The 19,859-nt window shown below is 53.3% G+C and overlaps 1 protein-coding gene across 1 annotated transcript; it reads right to left on the reverse strand.

Annotated features, from left to right (window-relative positions):
- Window positions 1-1,475: 1,475 nt before the first annotated feature.
- Window positions 1,476-11,503, reverse strand: Fbxo41 (F-box protein 41). The gene is made up of 11 exons (XM_051203055.1): window positions 10,466-11,503; window positions 8,365-8,590; window positions 7,842-7,915; window positions 7,239-7,597; window positions 6,324-6,565; window positions 6,032-6,147; window positions 5,777-5,929; window positions 5,594-5,689; window positions 3,760-3,878; window positions 3,432-3,590; window positions 1,476-1,653 (listed from the first exon to the last, which is right to left on the reverse strand). The coding sequence occupies exons 1-11, from the start codon at window positions 11,362-11,364 to the stop codon at window positions 1,487-1,489; spliced, it is 2,610 nt and encodes an 869-aa protein (XP_051059012.1). The 5' UTR covers window positions 11,365-11,503; the 3' UTR covers window positions 1,476-1,486.
- Between the last annotated feature and the right edge of the window lie 8,356 nt (window positions 11,504-19,859).

Here is a 19,859-nt window from a genome sequence, read left to right on the forward strand (position 1 = left end):
GGGAGGCAGCTGTGAGAGGCAGGGGCATAGGCACCACAGCCAAGGTCTCATGCAGGACGGACAGCCTTGGCATTTCAGGACAGGACAAGTCACGGTGATGGTGACAAGCTGGGACAGAGCCACGGGATCTGGAAGCATTGCGCAGGAGGGTGTACAGCAATGGAAGGGACTCGTTAGGCGACAGCCCACATCTAGGTTCATGCGCAGGCCAGCCTGTGGCACCGTTGTAGAAGACTGACAAGGGGTCCCACCTCGGACAGGAGCAGAAACAAAACAAAACCCAAGATCTGAATGAGACCAGATGTTTGAAAGATGTGCCCAAGTGAGGCATGCTAAGGCTCATGGCCTCGGCCATGAGTGAGAGGAGGAGCTTGCTTAGGGACACTCAGTCTGTGGCACTCTGGTGCTCACAGACTTTTGGATGTGGTACAGGGCCCGTGACAGCGTGCCCCAAGCATTCCACGTTTTCCACTGTAGCCTCAGCCCAGGGCTGTAAGGACTCAGGAAGCTGGGCTGCGTGCGGGATTCTTCACTCTCCCATGCTACCACGACCTAGCTCCTTGCCTCAAACAAGCTGTGAAGTAAAGCCAGCCCCCTCTCCCCAGAGCCTCAGCACCACAGAGAGCCCAGGGCCCCCCACCCCACCCCACCCCAGTCCTCAGCAAGGAGTGGTAAGTATAGCTAAGTTTTAAGCTTAGCTGTGGTGTACAATGAGAAGTCGTTGTGTTATTGTAGTCTCCTCTTTACCTGCTAGGGAGGTGTGGGCCTCATCCCGGGCAGTTGGAGACATTGTTTTGCCCTTTCAAACCCATCCCTACGGCCCTGCCCTATTTCCCCTAAGTGTGTACGTGGGTTCTTAGGCCTGGATCATCACTGGAGGATGTGGGCCTGGAAGAGAGGCCCACTCTCTGATGGGAGTGTCCTGCAGAGGGATTGCTTGGCCAGGCAAGGGGAAGAAGAGGCCTCCTTGCCATGTCCGAGCTGCCTTAAGTACCGTCTGGCTCCTGACCAGGAGCTGGCGGCAGGAAGGAGCCCCGCCTGAGCAGCTGAGGGACTGCTGGGGTTCCGATTCTGAGGCTGCTGGTGAGCCAGCTCCTTGCCTGCTGTGCCAGAAGGCTGCTCCAGCTGGGGATGTCCCGGGGGTCTCAGGGCAGCTTCTGTCCAAGCCCCTACCCCGGGGAGGCAGTGCTCTGGGTCACCTGTCATCTTGCTGTTCCAACTGGACAGGGTTACTCGACCACTGTCTGGAACCTGGTATAACTCTAGGCCTCCAAGGTCTAGTCCAAGCCAGGGTCCTCCCAGAGGTCCAAAGAGTGCCTTGGTGTGGGGCTGGCAGGGACCCTGCCGCCCCCTCACTCGGGTTAGCAGCCACCTTCAACTTTGACGTGCAGAATCTTCGAGAAGCCAGGCCTCCGACGCAGAGCCTAGAGATAGAGCCCTCAGGTTAGCTCTTCCTTGGCGCTGGGCAGGTGAATTACTGCCACCCTCACCAGCTCCAGCCAAGGGGTCTTTTGTGGCTTCTGAGCCCACCTCTCACCTGGAGTTTTGTTACCATATCTTCAAACAGCTTCTGGGCCTCAGGGCTGCTGGGCTCTTTAAAGTAATCAGCAATCCCAATCTGCACCACAATGGATCTGAGGTTCCGGCAGATGCCTGGCAGAAGGCAAGAACAGGGGATAGTGCTTGGTAAGGGCAGTATGCTGCACCATTTCATGAATGAAACGAGAGCCCCACTGAGAAACACACACGGGCCAGCCACAAGAACTAGAGTGCCAGGCCTGTGCTGGCTGCAGCTCATAAAGGACATCGTCAGAAAGCAGGCGAAGATACTCTGAGAAGACAAGTGTGTGACAGCAAGCTGCTCAGTGCCCCGGCAACTTACGGAAGGAACGGCTTGTACCATGGCCTGGGTACTTGGAAATCTCCTAAGAGGGGCAAGCGGCTGAACTGGGGCAGAGTGTGAAGTGGGGTGGGCGGGGATAGGTGGCAATCAGGCCTTCTAGAAGCAAGGGCTTAAGACACTGGCCGTGATGTCAGAGGTGGAGCAAGCTCAGGAGCTGGGAGGGACCCAGAGAGCATGATGGGGACTAAGTGAGCTCTGGTGGACTTATTCAGGTGGGTCTCCGAGATGACAAGGTCACAGAAACAAGATACGGTGGCCCAGGCCTGTCACCTCAGCTATTCGCGAGGCTAAGGCAGGAGGGTCATAAGCTCAAGGGCTGCCTGGAGAAACTGTCTCACACACACACACAAAAAAAGGCCAGGCATGGTGGCACATGCCTTCAACCCCAGCACTGGGGAGGCAGAGGCAGGCGGACCTCTGCTAAGTTCAAGGACAGCCTGATCTAGAAAGTGAGTTCCAGCACAGCCAGGCGCAGCCAGGCCACTGTAGAGAGATTCTGCCTCCTAAGGGGTGGGGGGCATGGCTCAGCGGCACAGCACTTAAAGCACTGGGTTTAACCCAATACTGGTGGGGGGGACCAAGGAACCTTCGAGCAGTCTGCACGGAGACCTCCCAGAGGCCAATAGCCCTGAGTGGTGGTCCACAGGGAAAGGCTGAGTAGATGGGATGATGTGGGCACACAGGAGTCAAAGTAAAGTCCTTACCCCAAGAAATGTCCCTGTGTCCTTTCATCTACCAACTAGAAAGTCAAAAGACGAGATTGCAGAATTCAGGAGGCAAAGTCATGGGCTAAAGAGCGGCATCAACAACCCTTGATGCTCTCTGCCTGTCTGCTCTCTGCTTCTCCCCCGGTGAGAGGCCCCATACACTGTGGACCAGCACGGAACAGTAGCTACCCTTGCAGGTAAACAGCTGGCACAAAATGCTGCTGGGCCTGGAGTGCCACCCTGGCCTCAGAGATGCTGAACACTGCCCTGCCTGAGCACTGGCAGTGCTGGTTAGAACAACAGGAAATAGTTGTACTGCCCGCTTGTGACAGAGAACGCAACAGCCATTACCGTTTCATCAGAAGGGACCCTCAAGATTGGTCTTGTTGGTCTTCCCTCATAGAATTGAAGAGTCATCAGATAAGCCCTCACCTGAGCTATCAGCATCCTCCCCTCCCCCAGTCCCCGCCTCTGCCAGATGTGTGCAATTTTGCCCCAGCTGCACTGTGGAGGCGTCAGACTCGGACCAGAGTAAGAGGAACACTCCACCTACGCAGCTATGGGGGAGCCGTCATCTGTGCCGATGAGACTTTTGAGTGGTACGGCTACTTTGGGGTAACCCACATTCTGTAAGAAACCTTCACCATGCTCTGTAAACGAACCAAATAAATTCCATGGTTCACCAAGCTGGAGTCTGGTGGCGCTATCTGGTACATCACAGGAGACCTTTCTGGGAGGAGCAGGCAACTGTTTGCATCTCCTCAGGAAAAGTTCACTCAATGCCAGTCCCCTGCTCGCACCCCCAAGCTCCCATTGCTCACTGTTAAAATGTAGCAGGGCCTTGGGGGTGACAGGGGTGGCCGTGAGCACCAGCATCTCCAGTCCTTTCAGGCCTTCCCGGCAGACCTCAGCCGCCACCTCCTGGGTAATCTCTGACACGTGGTCCAGTTCTAGGACCTGTAACCGCATGCAGTTTCTTGCTAGGAGAAGAAGAGAAGCCTGGTGACAAACTCCCTGGCCCACCTCCTGCCCAGCACTCAGTCCCTCGCCATCACCCGGGCTGCAGCCCCTAACTATGGGAGTTCATAGGCAGCATCTCACCCTTGCCTGCTTCTTATATGCCCACTCCAGCACCAAGGAAATACTCACCAAGTGATGCCAGGCCCTGTACCCCACAGCCAGCACCACCTACACCCAGAGCCCGGAGGTGGGGCCAACAGCGTCCAATCATCTGCAGGCAGCGGTTGCTGAACCGGGTAGGCTGCTGGCTGAAGAGTGGAGAGTGAAGAGTGGTCAGGGGGGCATTGCGGTCCCAGGTGAGATGCTCCACGGAGGATCCTTATGCCTTATGCGAGCACCTTGCCAACAACCCAGCTGCTCAGAAAACAGCTCATCTCTCACTCTGCCCCCTCCCCTCTTACCACATCTGGCGGCTTCAGAGTCTGGGGCTACCCAGAGAGAGCTGTAGACCAGAGCCCCACCCTGGTCTGCACCCTCTACCTGGTGGCCAGAAACTCATGAGGCAGCAACCAAGTGTCTACTGCAGCCGAGACAGCTGAGCCAGGCCCTGGAGTTCAGAGTGACAATCAAGACAGCTCCTACCCTCAAAGCTCAGACAGCCTATGACAAACATCTAGTATTCTGATTTTAATCTGTCCCCGTCGCCTAGCCTTGAACCGGCAGCGTCCCCCCTGCCTCAGTCTCCCAAGGGCCGAGGCTATAGACCACACCTAGCTTTCAGTACCTCTATGTTTTGTTTAGATTTTTTCTAAGAGTATCTCATGCAGCCCAAACTGAGCAATGTCCAACTCAAGATGCAACCTAGGATGACCTTGAACTCCTGATCCTCTTGCTTCTACCTCCCAAGAGCTGGGATGACAGGTGTATACCACTCTATCTGGCTCAATACACTCTTCTTAAAACTGACAATCTCCCCAGTGGCTTCCTGGTACTTTCCAGATAAGATGCACTGATCTGCAGCCAGGCCTTCATGACGGTTCCCAGCCTGCCTTTCTACCACTGCTGGCTTGCCTGCCCTACTCAGACCAGACTTCATCCCTCGACACCCATTCAGGCAACGGCATCATCTGTCATCTGACATGCCTGTGACAGCAAGGACACTCGTAGAGCCCGCCCTGGGAACTAAGTCTAGTGGAGGAGCCCGATGCAGAATTACTACAGAATGGACGATATTCAGGACGAGGGGCTGTGGGAGCCCACTAAGGGACCACAATGACAGACTCCACCAGGGTGTTAGAAAGAGCTCACCAGAGAGCCTGGGGGGAGCTGGCACAACAGCAGGGCAGGGAGAGAGAAGCCTGGGAATCCAAGCAAGTGCTAAGCAGGGCAAGGGATGACCCCCACCTGGGGTTCGCCAACAACAGCTAGATTGCTCACGCAGGCAGGTCTCGAATTCTCCATCTGAGCTCTGCGGTAGCTGAGGTGACAGGTGTGTGTGAGACACCACACCCAGTTCCCTCTGTTACTTACTGACTTCCCTGACCTGCTTTTACTATGTCAGCTAGTGTTGACTGCGCACATGCTGTACCGACTTCGCAGTTTCCACGGACAGGGCATCGTTGAGCCAGTAACAGCTCTCATGTAATCTAAGCTGCAAAACTAAGGTCTGAGTGGCAGTGCTGGTCCAGCTTAGTGGGTAAAGGTGCTTGCCACCACGCCTGATGACGTAGATTTGATCTCAGAGACTCCAATGTGGGCTCCTTTAAGTCGTCCCCTGACCTCCACACAGATACTTGATTCCCACCTCCCCCCCATAATAATAATAAAAAAAAAAAAATTAAGCAGCACTGCCAGCAAGCCAGAGGGAGACTCCGTCTTCCATATTACAGCCCTGCTCCTCATTTACACAACACACTGACCAATGTGTGTAACCTGTCCCCACGAGCTGAGCTGCTCGGTCAGTGCTCAGCCCCAGCCCAGACCCTGCTGTCCCCTCCCAGCCCAGCCCATTCCCTAAGCTTACCAGGGGTGAAGAGGTGCCACCTGGAGGGAGACAATCTCCCTGCAGCCCGCGCCCAGGGCCCAGATCACCTCGTGGCCGACCGGGTCTGTGGCACTCCTGCGGAAAAGCCAAAGCTCAAGTCGCCACCCATCTGGGTGGCCTCTGTTCCTGCCAAGAGCCATGCTTTTGGGAGAGGACACCCACCTGTAAGTGACAGCCTGCAGAGCACGGCAGTAGCAGCTGGCCAGCCACAGTGACCGGTCAGTGAGGATATTGGGGCAGTGGGAGATACGTAGGATCAGCAGGTTCCCACCAGCTGCCTTCAGCAGGGACTCCAGCCCCGCTTCCAGACAGCCCCTGAGGACGAGCAGAGAGGTCAAGGGGGTGCTGGTGGTTACCCCCTCATCTGAGAAGCATTCCCACTAAAACTCCGGGACGCCCACCCACTGCAGGCCTCACCTCGTGCTCCGGGCGTATTCCTCCTTGCTTTCTTTCTTTCCCCGCTGCCGGGGCTTCAGGTTCTGTAAGGTTAATGAGTGGGCCTGGGTGCACCATTGAGCCAACATCGCCAGGAACTGGGGGGGAGATCAGGTGATATGAACAGAGACAGACTCAGCTGGCTGGTGACAGGTTAAGCCCTGAGTAGCAGGCACCAGGAGAGCATTTGGGGGAACCAGGGCAGAAAGGGCGACAGATCAAACTCCTACTGCTGGTAAAGGCTGGGGTCCCCGGGAGGGACAGGGCCAGGCACCTTGGAACAGACCCGGGCGTTCTCGAGCAGCACTCTCGTCCAGACGGCAGGATGGCGGGCCACGAAGCGCCAGTCCCGACAGACCTCCGCAGCATGCAGCAGGGTACGGGTATCCAGGTAGGTGAAGATGCAGAAGAGAGCAGCACGCATCTTGAGGATCTCTGGGCTGATGACCTCATTGCAGCGCGAGGGGCTGCCTCTCTCCACCCGACGGCCTCGTCCGCTGCCTCCCTCAGGCCGGGCTGCAAGAACACCAGGGCCAAAGGACACAGTGTGGAGTAAAGACCAGTGCAGGGCTGTGGGTAGGGAGCTGGGAGGGGGAGTGAGCACGAGACCCAGCTCCCAGGGGAGACAACAGGTCCTCCTCGGCATTCCCCTTCTCTACGGCAGCCTACATTTTGTCACACACCCAAAATCGTACTCAGACGCGGTCTCGCGTATTCCCGCTTAGCCTTGAACTCACTATGCAGCCCAGGATGACCTGGTAACTTCTGACTATCCTGCATTTGCTGCCCAAGTGCTGGGAACAGAGATGTGTGCTACCATGTCCGGTTTGAGATGATAAGAGATCGAAGTCAAGGCTTCACGGGTTCTAGACAAGCACTGTACTAACTAACTGAACTACATACCCAGCCCTACACTTTCCTTTTGAGGGTCACCCTGACTCTTAACTCTCTAAGCCTCCCACATAAGTGCAGGGCCCAAACCCCTGCTCTGTGCCAGGCGCTTCAGAGCCTAAAGTGAACACTCAGGTCTTCTGCCCGACCTGTGATGGATCCCACCGTGTGCACAGAACCCGCCCCCGCCCCTGCCCTTAAATGGAGCATCCTTCGGTCACTGCAGGCCTGCCCTGTGTCCCAAGAGAACCCAGTACCCTGGAAGGCTGGGTTCTTTACCCACTTTCCCAGGACTTACCTGAGAGCCGGCAGCTGTTCAAGGGCCCAGCCACAGCAGGTCCAGGGTGTGGGACATCCGAGGGGCCCTCAGCCTCAGACTCGGTAGTTCGGGAGCCCACATCTGAGACGTCACCCTCCTCCCCCTCGGTGCTGTGACGGCGTGGTCGGCGCTGCCAGTTCTGGATGGCCTGTCGTCGCAGGCCTGAACTACGAGGGGGCTGGGACCGCTCTGAACCACCATTGGTAGCCTGGGCTCGTGAGCCCAAGCCCCCGGGGCCACTGTCCTCCGAGGGCCCTTCCTCTGTCCGGGGCAGCTCCAGACTGTCACTGTCATAGCAGCCTGAGCTCTGGGATGCGGCTGGCACACGGCTGGAGGCCCTGGGGTGGGTGGGGGAGTCCATAGTGAAGGCTGAGGGATCCCAGACTGCCCCGACTCCCAATGTTCTCCTTACCACCAGCCAAGGACAGCCCACTGTCTGGCTTTCCAAAAGTTCCCCGAGCATGGAAAGTCGGACTGTTGCCACCAGGGGGGTGGGCACGGAAGGAGATGGGCCTCTGACGGGCCAGCGGACCTTCCAGGGTGAGGGGAGGCTGTGCGGGGTGGGCCAAGCCCCAGGCTTACCCTGTGCTGGGAGAGGAGCCATGCCGTGAAACGGCGTATGTGCTTGGCACAGCTGGGCCTGCATGGTGTTGTCGCTGTAGCCCCCAGAGCAGAAGGGAAAGGAAGCGTGGGCAGAGGAGGCCAGAGAATAAGGCAATAGTGAGAGAGAGAGAGGATGGAGAGGAGAAAGGACGGAGAGGAGAGAGAAGAATAAAGTTGGAAAAGATGGACGAATGGACAGACAGACAGTCCAGACAGGCAGGCTCCCAAATCCCTCCCAGTGCCCCCACCCAGCCTCCCAGGGCCCAGCTTGCGGTTCCTAGGCTCTCATTTGCGGGGGTGGGGGGTTAATACACAGATGGGCTTCTGCAGGCTGGGGCTATGGACGCAGCCTCGCCATAGCATCCCGCCCTGTCAAGAATGGACCTCCCTCCCACTTCAGGCCTGGGGTCGCTCCTGGGGGAACAGGCAAAGAAGGCAAGTTGGGGTAGAAAGCCGAGGGGGTACGCGAGTGGGTGAGAAGCCAGGGCAGGAACACACTCACCATCCTGCCTGGGCCTCGTGCCCCAGGCCCCGAGGCACTGCCCCCACCGCCTCGGCCCAGGCTGGTACTGGGTGTGCTACCACAGCTGCTGCTGATGACCTGCAGCTGGCGCTCGGCCCTGTCTGCACGCTCCAGGAGCTCCTCGATGAACTGTTGCAGCCGCAGCTTGGCACTGGCCTCCCGAGCCGCTGTCTCCTTCAGGAACTGATCGATCTGCACCACCTCCCTGGGCCGGGAGCAGTCTCTTACCCCAGGTCCCTGGTCTGACTGCCCTCAAACCTCCCACTGGAGGAAAGCCTGGCAGTGGCCTAGAGCATCTGCTCACGGTCCCGTGGACAATGCCCAGCCTGTTTCCTGGCTATAGACACTCCTTGACCAGCTAGCTGCCTCACACTCTTAAGACTCCACACGCCCTTCCTGACATGATCAATTGTCTTCCCAGACTATGGGCTAAAGGAAACCCTGCTTTCCTTCAAGTCGCATTTTAAAAATGTAATTTCATTATATGTGGCAGGAGAGATCATTCCGCCACTTGTTGCTCTTGTAGGAGACCTGAGTTTGGGGGGGATGTACCCACATACTGGCTCACAGCCATCTGTAACTCCATTTTCAGGAGACCTGACAACCTATTCCAACCTCTGTGGGCACCAGAAGCCCTACATTCAAGCACAATGCTCATACACATTTTAAAAAAAAAAAAAAAAAAAAAAGAGTAAAACGTAAGTCTGAAACAAGAGTGTAACAAATCTGTGCAGAGGCTAGAAGATGGTTCTCTCCTGCCACCATATGCCACCAGGAAACAAACTTTCAGCCCTTTACATTGTGTCAGGTATTTTGTCATGGCAACAAGGAAAGTAACTAAATATACGGGGTCTTCAAAGCCACAGTCATGGGTATGCTAACCCTGTACAGTCAGTCACCCCCAGGCACATGCAGAGTCCCAGAAGCAAAAGCAGACATACTCAGCTCCCTGTGGTCTCAATACACAGCCTCCTCACACAGTTACACGCCCAGGCACACTGAGAACCTCATAGCTATGAACACACATCCTCACTTAGCCCCATACAGGTTCCTGTAACCACGCTCATCCTCATGGCATATTCTGAAATACATTAAGAACCATGGAGACTCAAGCCAACCTTAACCCAGCAACCCAGTCTCTCTCTCTCTCTCTCTCTCTCTCTCTCTCTCTCTCTCTCTCTCTCTCTCTGTGTGTGTGTGTGTGTGTCATATGCTCTCAGAAGTATCAGAATGCACTGACTCATACCAACGGAGAAACATTAAGCACTCCTATAGTTTACCCCAGCATCCAAGAAGTAAGTAAACACACAGCACACTCAGTTACCTGCATGTGTGTATATACCCCAAACACATTCAACTGTTCATGCATTCGCTAAACACTTAATACAGGTGCCAGGCGGGCACTGTCCCAGATACCCGGGAAACATTGCTGAACAACAACAATACAAGCGAGTCTACAGAGTCGTAAAGCCTCATCACAGACTAGAGAAACGAAGAGGCTGTGGTCAGAAGAGATGGCTGAGAAGGAGCAAAAGTAGAACAAAGCTAAATGTGGAGCGTGATGGTATTCATGAGGCTGAGGAAGGACGACCAAAGGCTACACAGTCAGAGTCTACCTCAGATACTGTGTAGATGGAGCCAGGGCCGTGATGAACAAGAAGTTTACTGAGGACACGGAGACAGAGCTGGGGGTGGCAACCTGATCCCAGACGGCAGGTTCAGGAGAGAAGCAGGAATGCAAGAAGCCGTGAGCAAAGAGGTAGAAGAGTAAGAGGAGGCATGCTTATGCTACCTGGGAAAGACGCAACTCTACCAACTGTATCTGCATGCTTTTACGAAGTACAAGACGACACGAAGAACTGGGCTGTTTCTCTCCATAGGCTTAAGGCTAAAAGGACCAAAATGCAAGGGCTGCCCGGCCTGGCTCGATATCGAATGTGAAGAAACACACGTACTCCAAGGTGCCAAACCATCACCACGACACACTCAACTCTCCGCACAGAGACACCCCAGGCACGTGCGGGGATGAGTGAGTGACACCCACGGACACCCACCCTCTGGACGCCCAGGGTCTACTCACTGTTGCTTACGGCTCAGTTCCTGTTCTTTATGCACCAGGTCTTGCTTAAGAGAGGCCAGCAGCTCCACGCTCACATCCACCTGGCGGGAAAGCTCAGATGCGCGCTCCTCCAGCTCCTCCTTCTCGCGTCCCAGCCTCGCACTCTCCTGTCGCGCCGTCTCCAACTCGGCGGCCTTGCGTTCCAGCTCGGCCTGCAGCCGGCCCACCTGCCCCGCGATCTTCTGCTCCACCTCCTCGCTTAGCCGCTCCAGCCTCCGGTCCACCTCCAGCTTCTCCAACGCGCGGATCTTGAGGCGTGCCAAGCCCTCTTCGTAGGCGACATCAGCGGGCGATGGCGACGCCGGCGATGCGGAGGCGGGCCCGGAACAAGGACCAGGGCCAGGCCCGGGTGGCGGCGTCGAGCAGGCCGAAGATGCCACGGACTTGCGCGCGAACAGCTCGCCGAGTGGAATTTCGATCTCACGTAGAGCATAGCGCGCGGCAGGCACGAGCCCCGGCTCGGCCAGCTCCTCGCAGGGCAGGCTGGCGGGCACCAGGTCTCCGGGGAAGTGAGCCAGGGGCGCGTGGTGGTGATGGTGGTGGAGCAGGTGCGGCCCCGCGGGCGCCGGCCCTGCCGCCTGCTCCTTGCCCTGGAAGGACGTGCTCTCGAAGACCTCGCGCCGGGCCCCGGGCACCGCCAGCAGAGCGGCGGGCTCAGGCGCCAGCGGGAAGCCGGAGGCTGCAGCAGCCGCAGCCGCAGCCGCGGCCGCACCGTCGCAGATGCTGTTCGTCTTGGACAGGATGTAGAGCGTCTCGTAGGTGTGGCTGTATTCCAGGTGTGCGCGCAGCGACGACAGGCTCCGGAAACGCTTATGCTCCCCGCAGCGCGGGCATCGGTAGGGCAGGTCCAGCGAGGCCATGGCCCCGCCGCCGTCGGGGCGCGCCGGCTCCACCGCGGCCGCCTCACCGGTCAGCCGGGCGCGCTCATGGAGTGCCGCGGGTGCGCCCGGCTTGCGGGATCAGGACCGCTCTGGTCACCGACAGCCAGGGCCCAGGACGCTAGAAGAGAGAATTGAGGATCAGCGGCCTGCAATCTCACCCGCCATTCCCAGGTTCAGCAACCCCGTACCCTGGCTCCATGGATATGCCTAGGGTAGAGGGCTCTGGGATCCGTGCATAGAGTGCAACTCCTCCCCCCCTACCCCCCGTTGATTGTTTAGGACAGATTCTAGACTTGCTGGCCCAGAACTCATGATTTAATTCAGGCTGGCTTCTGAGTTTCAGGAATCCGCTTTTCTTAGCCTCTTACCTGCTGGGATTACAGACATGATCCACTTTGCCTGGTTTAAAGGAATTATTTTTTAATTATTAAATTATTAAAGGAACTGGGCGGTGGTGATGCACTTCTTTAATCCCAGCACTCAGGAGGCAGAGGCAGGAGGGTCTCTGTTGAGTTCCAGGCCAGCCTGGTCTACAGAGTGAGTTCCAGGACAGCCGGGGCAACACAGAGAAACCCTGTCTCAAACAAAACAAATAAAGGAATAATTTTAATTACAATGATTCCTGACCTAGAAAGATGGGATTCAAGTGTGGCACCTATCTTCAATCCCAGCACTCCGTGGGCCAGGCAAGTGAACTGCCACATGAGGATTGTCACAGAATTAAGAAGATCCCAAACGAAAACAGATCAATTGTATATTCATAACGGAGTGCCATTCTGTAGTAAGAAAGGAAGTAGTATCCATAACAACAGATGAATAAGTGTAGAGTTAGTGGAAGGAAGCCAAACAGAACACACTGCGAGATCCCAGAGTTGGAAGGCAAGAACGATTCAAGTCAGGATAGAGGCTGTGTTTCTAGTGAGCTGGGCAGGGGTGGGAAGGAACCCTGTGCTCTTTTGAGAGTGTAGCTTAACCAGGAGTCTCAAGTTTATGCCTGTGTGGATACAATCGTCAAGGCATGCATATAAGCCCTGGGGGTAGTGATGCTCGCGAAGGTTCTCAAACAGATGCTTACTTTTCATCTTACGAAGATCACATTCATCATGCAGGCTGAACTAAGCTGGGAGGACCAAGATGCTCGCGTAGTTATGATGCCTTAGGTGGCGCTGTTCCCGTGCCCGCCACCCAAGCACTTCGGGTTCTTGGGTAAGGTTGAGTTTACTTACAGTGAGTGTTCTTGCTCACACCAGTTCTGGCAAGGAGCCTACGCATTCTTACACCCAGTGTCCTCCCTCCTCAACTCTTGCTACCCATCCACCCTTCTCCACTTTTATCTCACAGACCTCCTTTTTTAAACTGCCTGAATTCAGGCTCCCTGAACAACCAATCGGTTGTCATCGAGATCCTCAGCCCCTTTATCTGTGAGCGGGTGCTTAACTGTTTCATCTTCATAGACTGCCATGACACTGTCCAGGGTGGATTTCCTCCAAGTTCTGTGAATTTCTGCTCTTAACGGATTCCAGCCTTTGTGGGGTGATCCCCATGGCCTTCCTCTGCTCCTGCTCAGTCATATCTTGAGGCTGCTTTTGGGTCCACCTCTCCTTCCTAATGAGGTCCAGAGTTCGTGCCTTCTCCATTTCCTCAGGGATATAGAGAGGCATTTCTTCCCATGGCCTGCCAGCGCCCAGCCTTCTCATCTGTCAGCACTCTTGGGTAGCTGCCTTCCTTTCCCAGTTTTTCAGTCCCTCCATGCGGTCTGGGGCACATGATCAACTCCCCCTTTTACTTACAATGGGTCCGTGTTCTTTGTACTGGGAACTGGGCCTCTGAGGAATTTTGATTTCAGTTGTTAAGGTGGAAAAAAAGCTGCCCACTGTGGGTGGCAACATTCTCTGGGGGATTGTGTGAGTACAGGGAGAAGGACCTGAGCAGCAGCTTGCTCTCCGTACCCTCTGCTTCCTGATTGCACAATGCTCAGCTCCTCCTGTTCCTGCCCCCTTGACTCTCCCACCATGATGAACAGTACCTTGAACTTCAAACTAAACTTTTCTCCCATAAATCGTTTTTGTCAAGAGTAGTTTATCATTACAAGAAGAGAAATTAAGATAGGGGTTGTAAAACTATCATTTGCTCACTCTTCAGTCAAAAGTTGGTGGATGCATGCCTTTAAGCCCAGCACCCAAGAAACAGAGGCAGGCAGATCTCTGTTGAGTTGAAGGCTAACTGGTCTGCCTAGTGAGCTCCAGGCCAGCCAAGGCTACAAATTAAGACCTTGCCTCAAAATACAAAGAAACAAAAAGTTTGTGAACCCTGTCACAACAGCAAATCCACTGATTAAACTGTCATTCACAGCCCCTGGAGCTGAGCCCACATCCTACTACACTGGCAGAAAGCTTAGGATATTGTTAGGTGCAGTGGTCTTTCCTGTGGCCTCCCCACCCCAGGAAAGTCAAACAAGACCCACTTCAGCAGAGCTCAAAGCAGGAGAAAATAGCTTGCCTGTAGAGGGCCCTTCTGCCTGGGGCCAGTAATGTAATATGGCTGAGAAATAATGAAGAGCCGGTTCTTAGCTTTAAACTAAAGTGAACTCAAGCAAAGAGAGAAGGCAGGAAACTCAGAGGGAGGGCAGTCTGGGGCCTGCCTGCTCTTGACTCCTCTGGCCCTCCTGTGTCCTCTCCATGGAAACATCCATTATAAGCAAGCAGTCTTCTGTGTGTGTTGGGGTGCAGGGTAGGTGCAGCTTGAGTAGAAAGAGCCCAAGGAGCTGGGGCCTTTATTGCCCCTTGGCAGGGGGCCCTAGCTAGAGCCCTCCTTCCAAGACTGGACTCCTGCAATGGGCAGCATGAGGGAGCCCGTTGCTAAGAGACAACTCCTACCCCTACTCCCCACCACCATCAGGGAATCCATTCTAGAGTTACAACTTCCAATGAGGTCTCTGGTTTTGGGTAAAAACTCTGGGGATAAAGAAGGCCAGTTGATGGAAAGCCCTCCTGAGGACCAAGGCTAGAAAAGCCTGGAAAACAAGTTACTGACCCCCGAGACTGTGTACGCCCTCTCCGTCCTCCTCTTACAAATAGCCTCAGAGCACCGAGGATGCAGACTGCACCATCCGAGCAGTTGGCTGGGGAGGTCAGAGAATCTTGCTGCAAGTCAAAGGGGTGGGCTGTGGACTGGGTGTTTTTCCGCCCTCCCCCTCTCCAGCTGGGTAGTTCTGTGGTCTCTCAGCTATCCAGTGTTCCCTCTATCACTGTGTTCTGGCCACAGACTGCAAGACCCTGAGGCCTAGATTACTACTTAATCGGACACAGCACACTACTGTAGGGGGGTGGGCGTGTCTCGGGGTGAGAATGTGGGCTTGCTTCTTCTGGAGACAGGACAACTATTGTGTAAGTTTGTGACCGATGGCTGCACTGGGATTAACAGGAAAAACAGTCCAGATTATTCAACTGTTAAGTAGAAAGCCCTGTGTCTAGTAAAGCACTCTACTGCTCTACCTCTTAACTCCCAATGCTTCTAAGAGAACCGTTTCCCACCAACTCTTGAGTTGGTAGAGCTGACCCAGGCTGGCCCTTGGCTCCAGGGAAGCATGTGTGATCTTACTCTGTTGTCAGAGGCCTGGCCACCTGGAGAGAAGGCATTCCTGCACCCCAGGACCTGTGTGCAGCTGGCAGGACAGGAACCTGGGGCTTAGGTGGTCTTACTGTCTTCTTGTGGTGCCACTTGAACGGTGGCACCACAGTGCTCAAAACCGCGGTCTTATCGACGTGTCTGTGACTGCAGGCTCCTATGTGCTGAAGCATGTGTGTCACCACGGCTCCTCTGTGCCGGGAACATGTGTGTGGAGGGCACACGACAACTTTTACGAGCTGGTCTTTGCCTTTCCATTTTCTTACATGTAGGCCCCAAGCTAATCATGAGACCATCCTTGATCCCCACCATATTCGCCGAGGCAGGGTCTCTGTCAGTCCCAGAACTCACTGGGACATCCAGTTTTGCTAGCCAGCCTGCTCTGGGGAATGCCCTATCTCTGCTGGAATTACAGGCAGGCAACCATGCCCCCCTCCGTGCATTTATGTGGGGGGGACCCAAACATCAGTTCTCACATTTGTGTGGCAAGACACCACTAAGCTGTCTCCATCCCTCCCTTACTTTGGTTTACTGTTTGTTTTGTGGCTGTAAAAGTCAGACTAGCTGGCCTGACAGCTTCTGGACAATTCTCCTCTTTCTACCTCCTCCCATTTTGTGGTGGGATTACAGACGTGTACCATGGCACCCAGCTTTGACACAGGGGGCTTTTACCCACTGAGCCATCTGTCCAGTTTACATGTTTTGTTTCTTTCCCAAATGACTCCTTTGAACTTGTTGCCAATCTCTATTAAGGAGACTCTAAACCTCTGGGCTGAGACCCCTTTGGGGATCAAACAACCTTTTCACAGGGGTCGCTTAAGACCATCAGAAAACACAGATACTTACAATTCATAACAGTAGCAGAATGAGCTATGAAGTAGCAACGAAATAATTTTACGGTGGCGGTGGGGGTCACCATAACATGAGGAACTGTGTTAAAGGGCTGCAGCCTTAGGAAGGTTGCAAACCGTTCTGTGACGCTGCTGGGCTAGCCTTTGGTCTCACAGCTCTTTCATCCTACATAAGGAACTGGCCCCTCCTCCCCCTTTCTTTCTTTTCTGTTTTTGCTTGTGTTTGTTTTTGTTTTTTGGGTTTTTCTTTTTTCTTTTCTTTTCTTTTTTTTTTTTTGAGACAGGGCTTCTCAGTGTAATGCCCCAGCTGTCCTGGAACTAGCTCTGTAGTGATGGGAAATATCATTCCGTAAATATGTTTCTCTTATTGGTTAATGAATAAAGCCCTGTTGTCCAATATGAAAGCAAGATAAGTGGGACTAGGAGACGAGGAGAAAGGAAGAAGTAGGGAGGAGATTCAATATGGAGGGCTGAGAGAGCAGAACGCCAGGCCTGCTCTCTGGTAAGATAAGACCACGTTGAAACATTTAGATTAATAGAAGTGGGTTAATATTTAAGACGGAGAGAGCCAATTAAGTAATGCTAGTAACTGGTCAACAGCTCTATATCTAATACAGCGTCTCTATGTTATTCAGGGCTGGTTGCGGCTGTGGGTCCAGGCTGGCAGAAAAACCACTCATAACACCGTAGACCACAGACTCACAGAGATCCACCTGCCTCTGCCTCCAGAGTGCTGGAATCAAAGGCGTGCACCACCACTGCCCAACTTTTCCTTTTTAAAACATGTACTGTTTTTGTTTTTGGAGACAGGATCTCACTCTAGCCCAGGTTGAGCTGGCCCATTGTTTGTGTTCTTCCTGGGACCACAGGCATTTGCCTCCACACTCAGCTCCTGACCTGTCTTACTGCAGATGATCTCTCTTCAGAGCTCCTCTCCTGGCCCCCACTGCCTACCCACCACAGGCAAATGCAGCTTCCTGCCTGGCCTCTACCATGCTCTTGCAAACTTGGAACCTGGTGTCTTCGCCCGAGTTTCTTTGACTGTGGCCACTTTCCGGCCATTTTCCAGTTGTCTGTGTCTTCAGTGATTTGACCATACACTGCGCTATGGGGGATGGCGATTAAACTATATTTACTTACCCGGTGTGTGTGCGTGTGCGCGTGCGCGAGTGCGCTGGGAAGGGTACGTATCTGTCACAATACACGCGGAGGTCGGAGGGACAACGGGTGGGAGATGTTCCTGGGAACTGAATTCAGACTATCGGCTACAGCAGTGCTAATACCTACTGAGCTATCTCAGTGGATCTAGTTTTTTGAGACGGGGTTTCACCATATAGCCCAGGCTGGTCCCAAACTAGCTACAACCCTCCTGCTTCTGTCTACCAAGTGCTGAGATTACAGGCACTGTCACGCCTGGCCCTACTGTACTCATTTTTACACTGAACATTTGTATCTCCTTACTGATCTGCAAAGGCTCTTTTATAATATTGATCTCTTGTCCTTTGTGTGCTGCAGATATTTTTCTCGAGTCTGTTGATTGGCTTTTACTTTGTCTTTTATTGATATGTTGAAAGCACACCTCTGTAAAATTTGAATGATTTCTGATTTTGCTGTTATGCTTAGCAAGTCTGTTTCTGCCAAAGGCTATAGCCAATTATGAATGTGTTCTTTTAATACTCAGGACTTTATTTTTTCTTTATTTTTTTCTAATTAAAAAAATTATTTTATGGGTATGAATGTTTTGTCTGTATTGATGTCTCTGCACTACCTAGGTGCCTCCAGAGGCCAGCAGAGGATGCTAGAGTCTCCTAAAACTGGAAACAGATGTGGGCCGTCCTGTGGATGATGGCAATAGAACTTAGGTCTTAATTACTGAACCACCTTGTCAGCCCCCAGAATATATTTTAAAACAGGGTTTTTTATTTTTTCATTGTATTTTTTTTTTTTTTTTTTTTAGTTTTTCAAGACAGGATTTCTCTGTGTAACAGCCCTGGCTGTCCTGGTACTCACTCTGTAATCAGACTGGTCTCTAACTCACAGAGATCCTCCGGCCTCTGCCTCTCCAGTACTGGGATTAATGCGTGGGCCACCACCCAGTTTAAATAAGGGTTTTAACCAAAAAACCCAGCTACCACACCGGACAGGAACTAGGAAGTGTGTGGCACATCAGGCTGTACATGCCCCTCTTTCATGTTTAGACTCACATTTGGATTGTTTTTCACACTTAGACCCATCAAGAGGATTTTTAAAAAAAGACATTTCATTTTTATGTATATGTTTGTGTCTGTGTGTAGGACACAGTATGAGAATTGAGAATGCAGGTATCTGGGAAGACAGAAGAAAGAGGTTGATACTCTGGAGCCCGAGTTAAAGGTGGTTATGAGCTGCCCAACACAGGTGCTAAGAACAGGTGTTAAGCACTCTTAACTGATGAGCCATTCCCGCAACCCCCTTCTGTCAATTCCTGACCTCCCTGCCTCCATCTCCAAAGTGCTAAAATGCCAGGGCTTCTAGGCAACACCCAACTCAACTGGCTAACCTCCTTTCCTCTTTCATTTTTAACAAATATTTGGTAATTAATGCTGGCCAATAGCTCAGTTGGAAAAGCACATGTCTCTCACACACACAAGCCCTGAACTCAATTCCACACCATACGAGAAATCTAAGGCCATTAAAATTAGTGCCAGGTAGCCGGGCATTGGTGGCGCACACCTTTAGTCCCAGTGCTTGGGAAGCTGAGGCAGGTGGATCTCTGTGAGTTTAAGGCCAGCCTGGTCTACAAGAGCTAGTTCTAGGAAAGCCTCCAAAGCCACAGAGAAACCTTGTCTAGACAAACAAACAAACAAAAAATAGTGCCAGGCACAGTACAATCTAAAGATTAGCCAATAGAAGTAAATTCAAAAAATGGCTTTCTAGAAAACACACACATATAACACTATAATGAGAAGAGGGTTGAGGCTTGCATGCAGATAATTTTTTTTTCAATTATGAAAATACTACTAGAAACAAGTCTTGGCTCAAAATCTTGAAAATATGAATGAGCTGAAGGCTTTTCCAGGAAAATGTAAAGCTTCAAACTGACTCAAGAAAAACAAGACCTTAAACAGGCATGGGCCCATGCCTGTAAATCCCAACACTCCAGAGGCAGAGGCAGGTGGATCTCTGTGAGCTCAAGGCAAACTAGTCTGCGGAGACAGTTCCAGAACAGCCAGGGCCAAACCCAGAGACCCTGTGTGTATGGGGGAGGGGGGGAGACCTGAACAGATCCCCTACGATAGGCAAGACAGACGAAGCTGGCCAGTGTGGACCAGTTTCCTCTGAAATTGAAACATTCTATCCTGGAGCGGGGAGGGGGAGGCTTTAAGCTAGAAGGTAAACAACTCAAACTAGCTCCAGCAAGACCTGAAGCTCACCATATTCATCAGGCCCCCCCCAATATAAACAATAAAGACCGCTGACTCATTCTCAGACAAGCCAAGCGCAAAGACCCGACACCCCACTAGCTGCCTGGAAGAAGCAGAAACCAGCTGCAAGGTTTCAGCCAACGGAGTCACTCTCCCCAATCTGCTGCGCTTCCTGCGGGCTGTGCAGTGTGCTTCCGGTTCCCTGCTTCATGCTGGGGTGGGCTTTGGTAATGAAGCTGCCTTTGAGGCATTTCTGCCCCTGTAAGTGATCCCTCACCCATATTCTGTAAGCAACCCCAATAAAACTCACTTGTCCACCCAGTTGGACTTTGGTGGTGTCCATTGTGGGCTCCCTGTCAGGGGTGAGTAAACATGTATGTAGGGACTCCCCAAGCAAGGTTTTGTCAGACAACAGTGGGCCTGGAGAGGCCAAGTTTACATACCCAGCTGGTGAGGAGCAGAGCTGATATGTGTACCTCTATCTGCCCCAGCTAAGTGCAGCTGCCTCCTAAGTGTGTTTCCGACCGTCTCCCTTCCCTTCCCACTTGTGAAGAACATTGTTTCAGCTTTCATAGCACCCTACTAGCCAGGC

This window comes from Phodopus roborovskii, unplaced genomic scaffold (assembly GCF_943737965.1).
Source record: "Phodopus roborovskii unplaced genomic scaffold, PHOROB, whole genome shotgun sequence".
NCBI lineage: Eukaryota > Metazoa > Chordata > Mammalia > Rodentia > Cricetidae > Phodopus > Phodopus roborovskii.

What these genes read in the sequence shown, in the direction of transcription:
- Fbxo41 (XM_051203055.1), bottom strand. Translation starts at nt 11,364, where the DNA reads ATGGCCTCGCTGGACCTGCCCTACCGATGCCCGCGCTGCGGGGAGCAT. An exon ending in GAACTGAGCCGTAAGCAACA is followed by an intron (nt 8,591 to 10,465) that starts GTGAGTAGACCC and finishes CTCCCGGCCCAG; the next exon opens with GGAGGTGGTGCAGATCGATC. An exon ending in CTGCAGGCTGTCACTTACAG is followed by an intron (nt 5,690 to 5,776) that starts GTGGGTGTCCTC and finishes GCTTTTCCGCAG; the next exon opens with GAGTGCCACAGACCCGGTCG.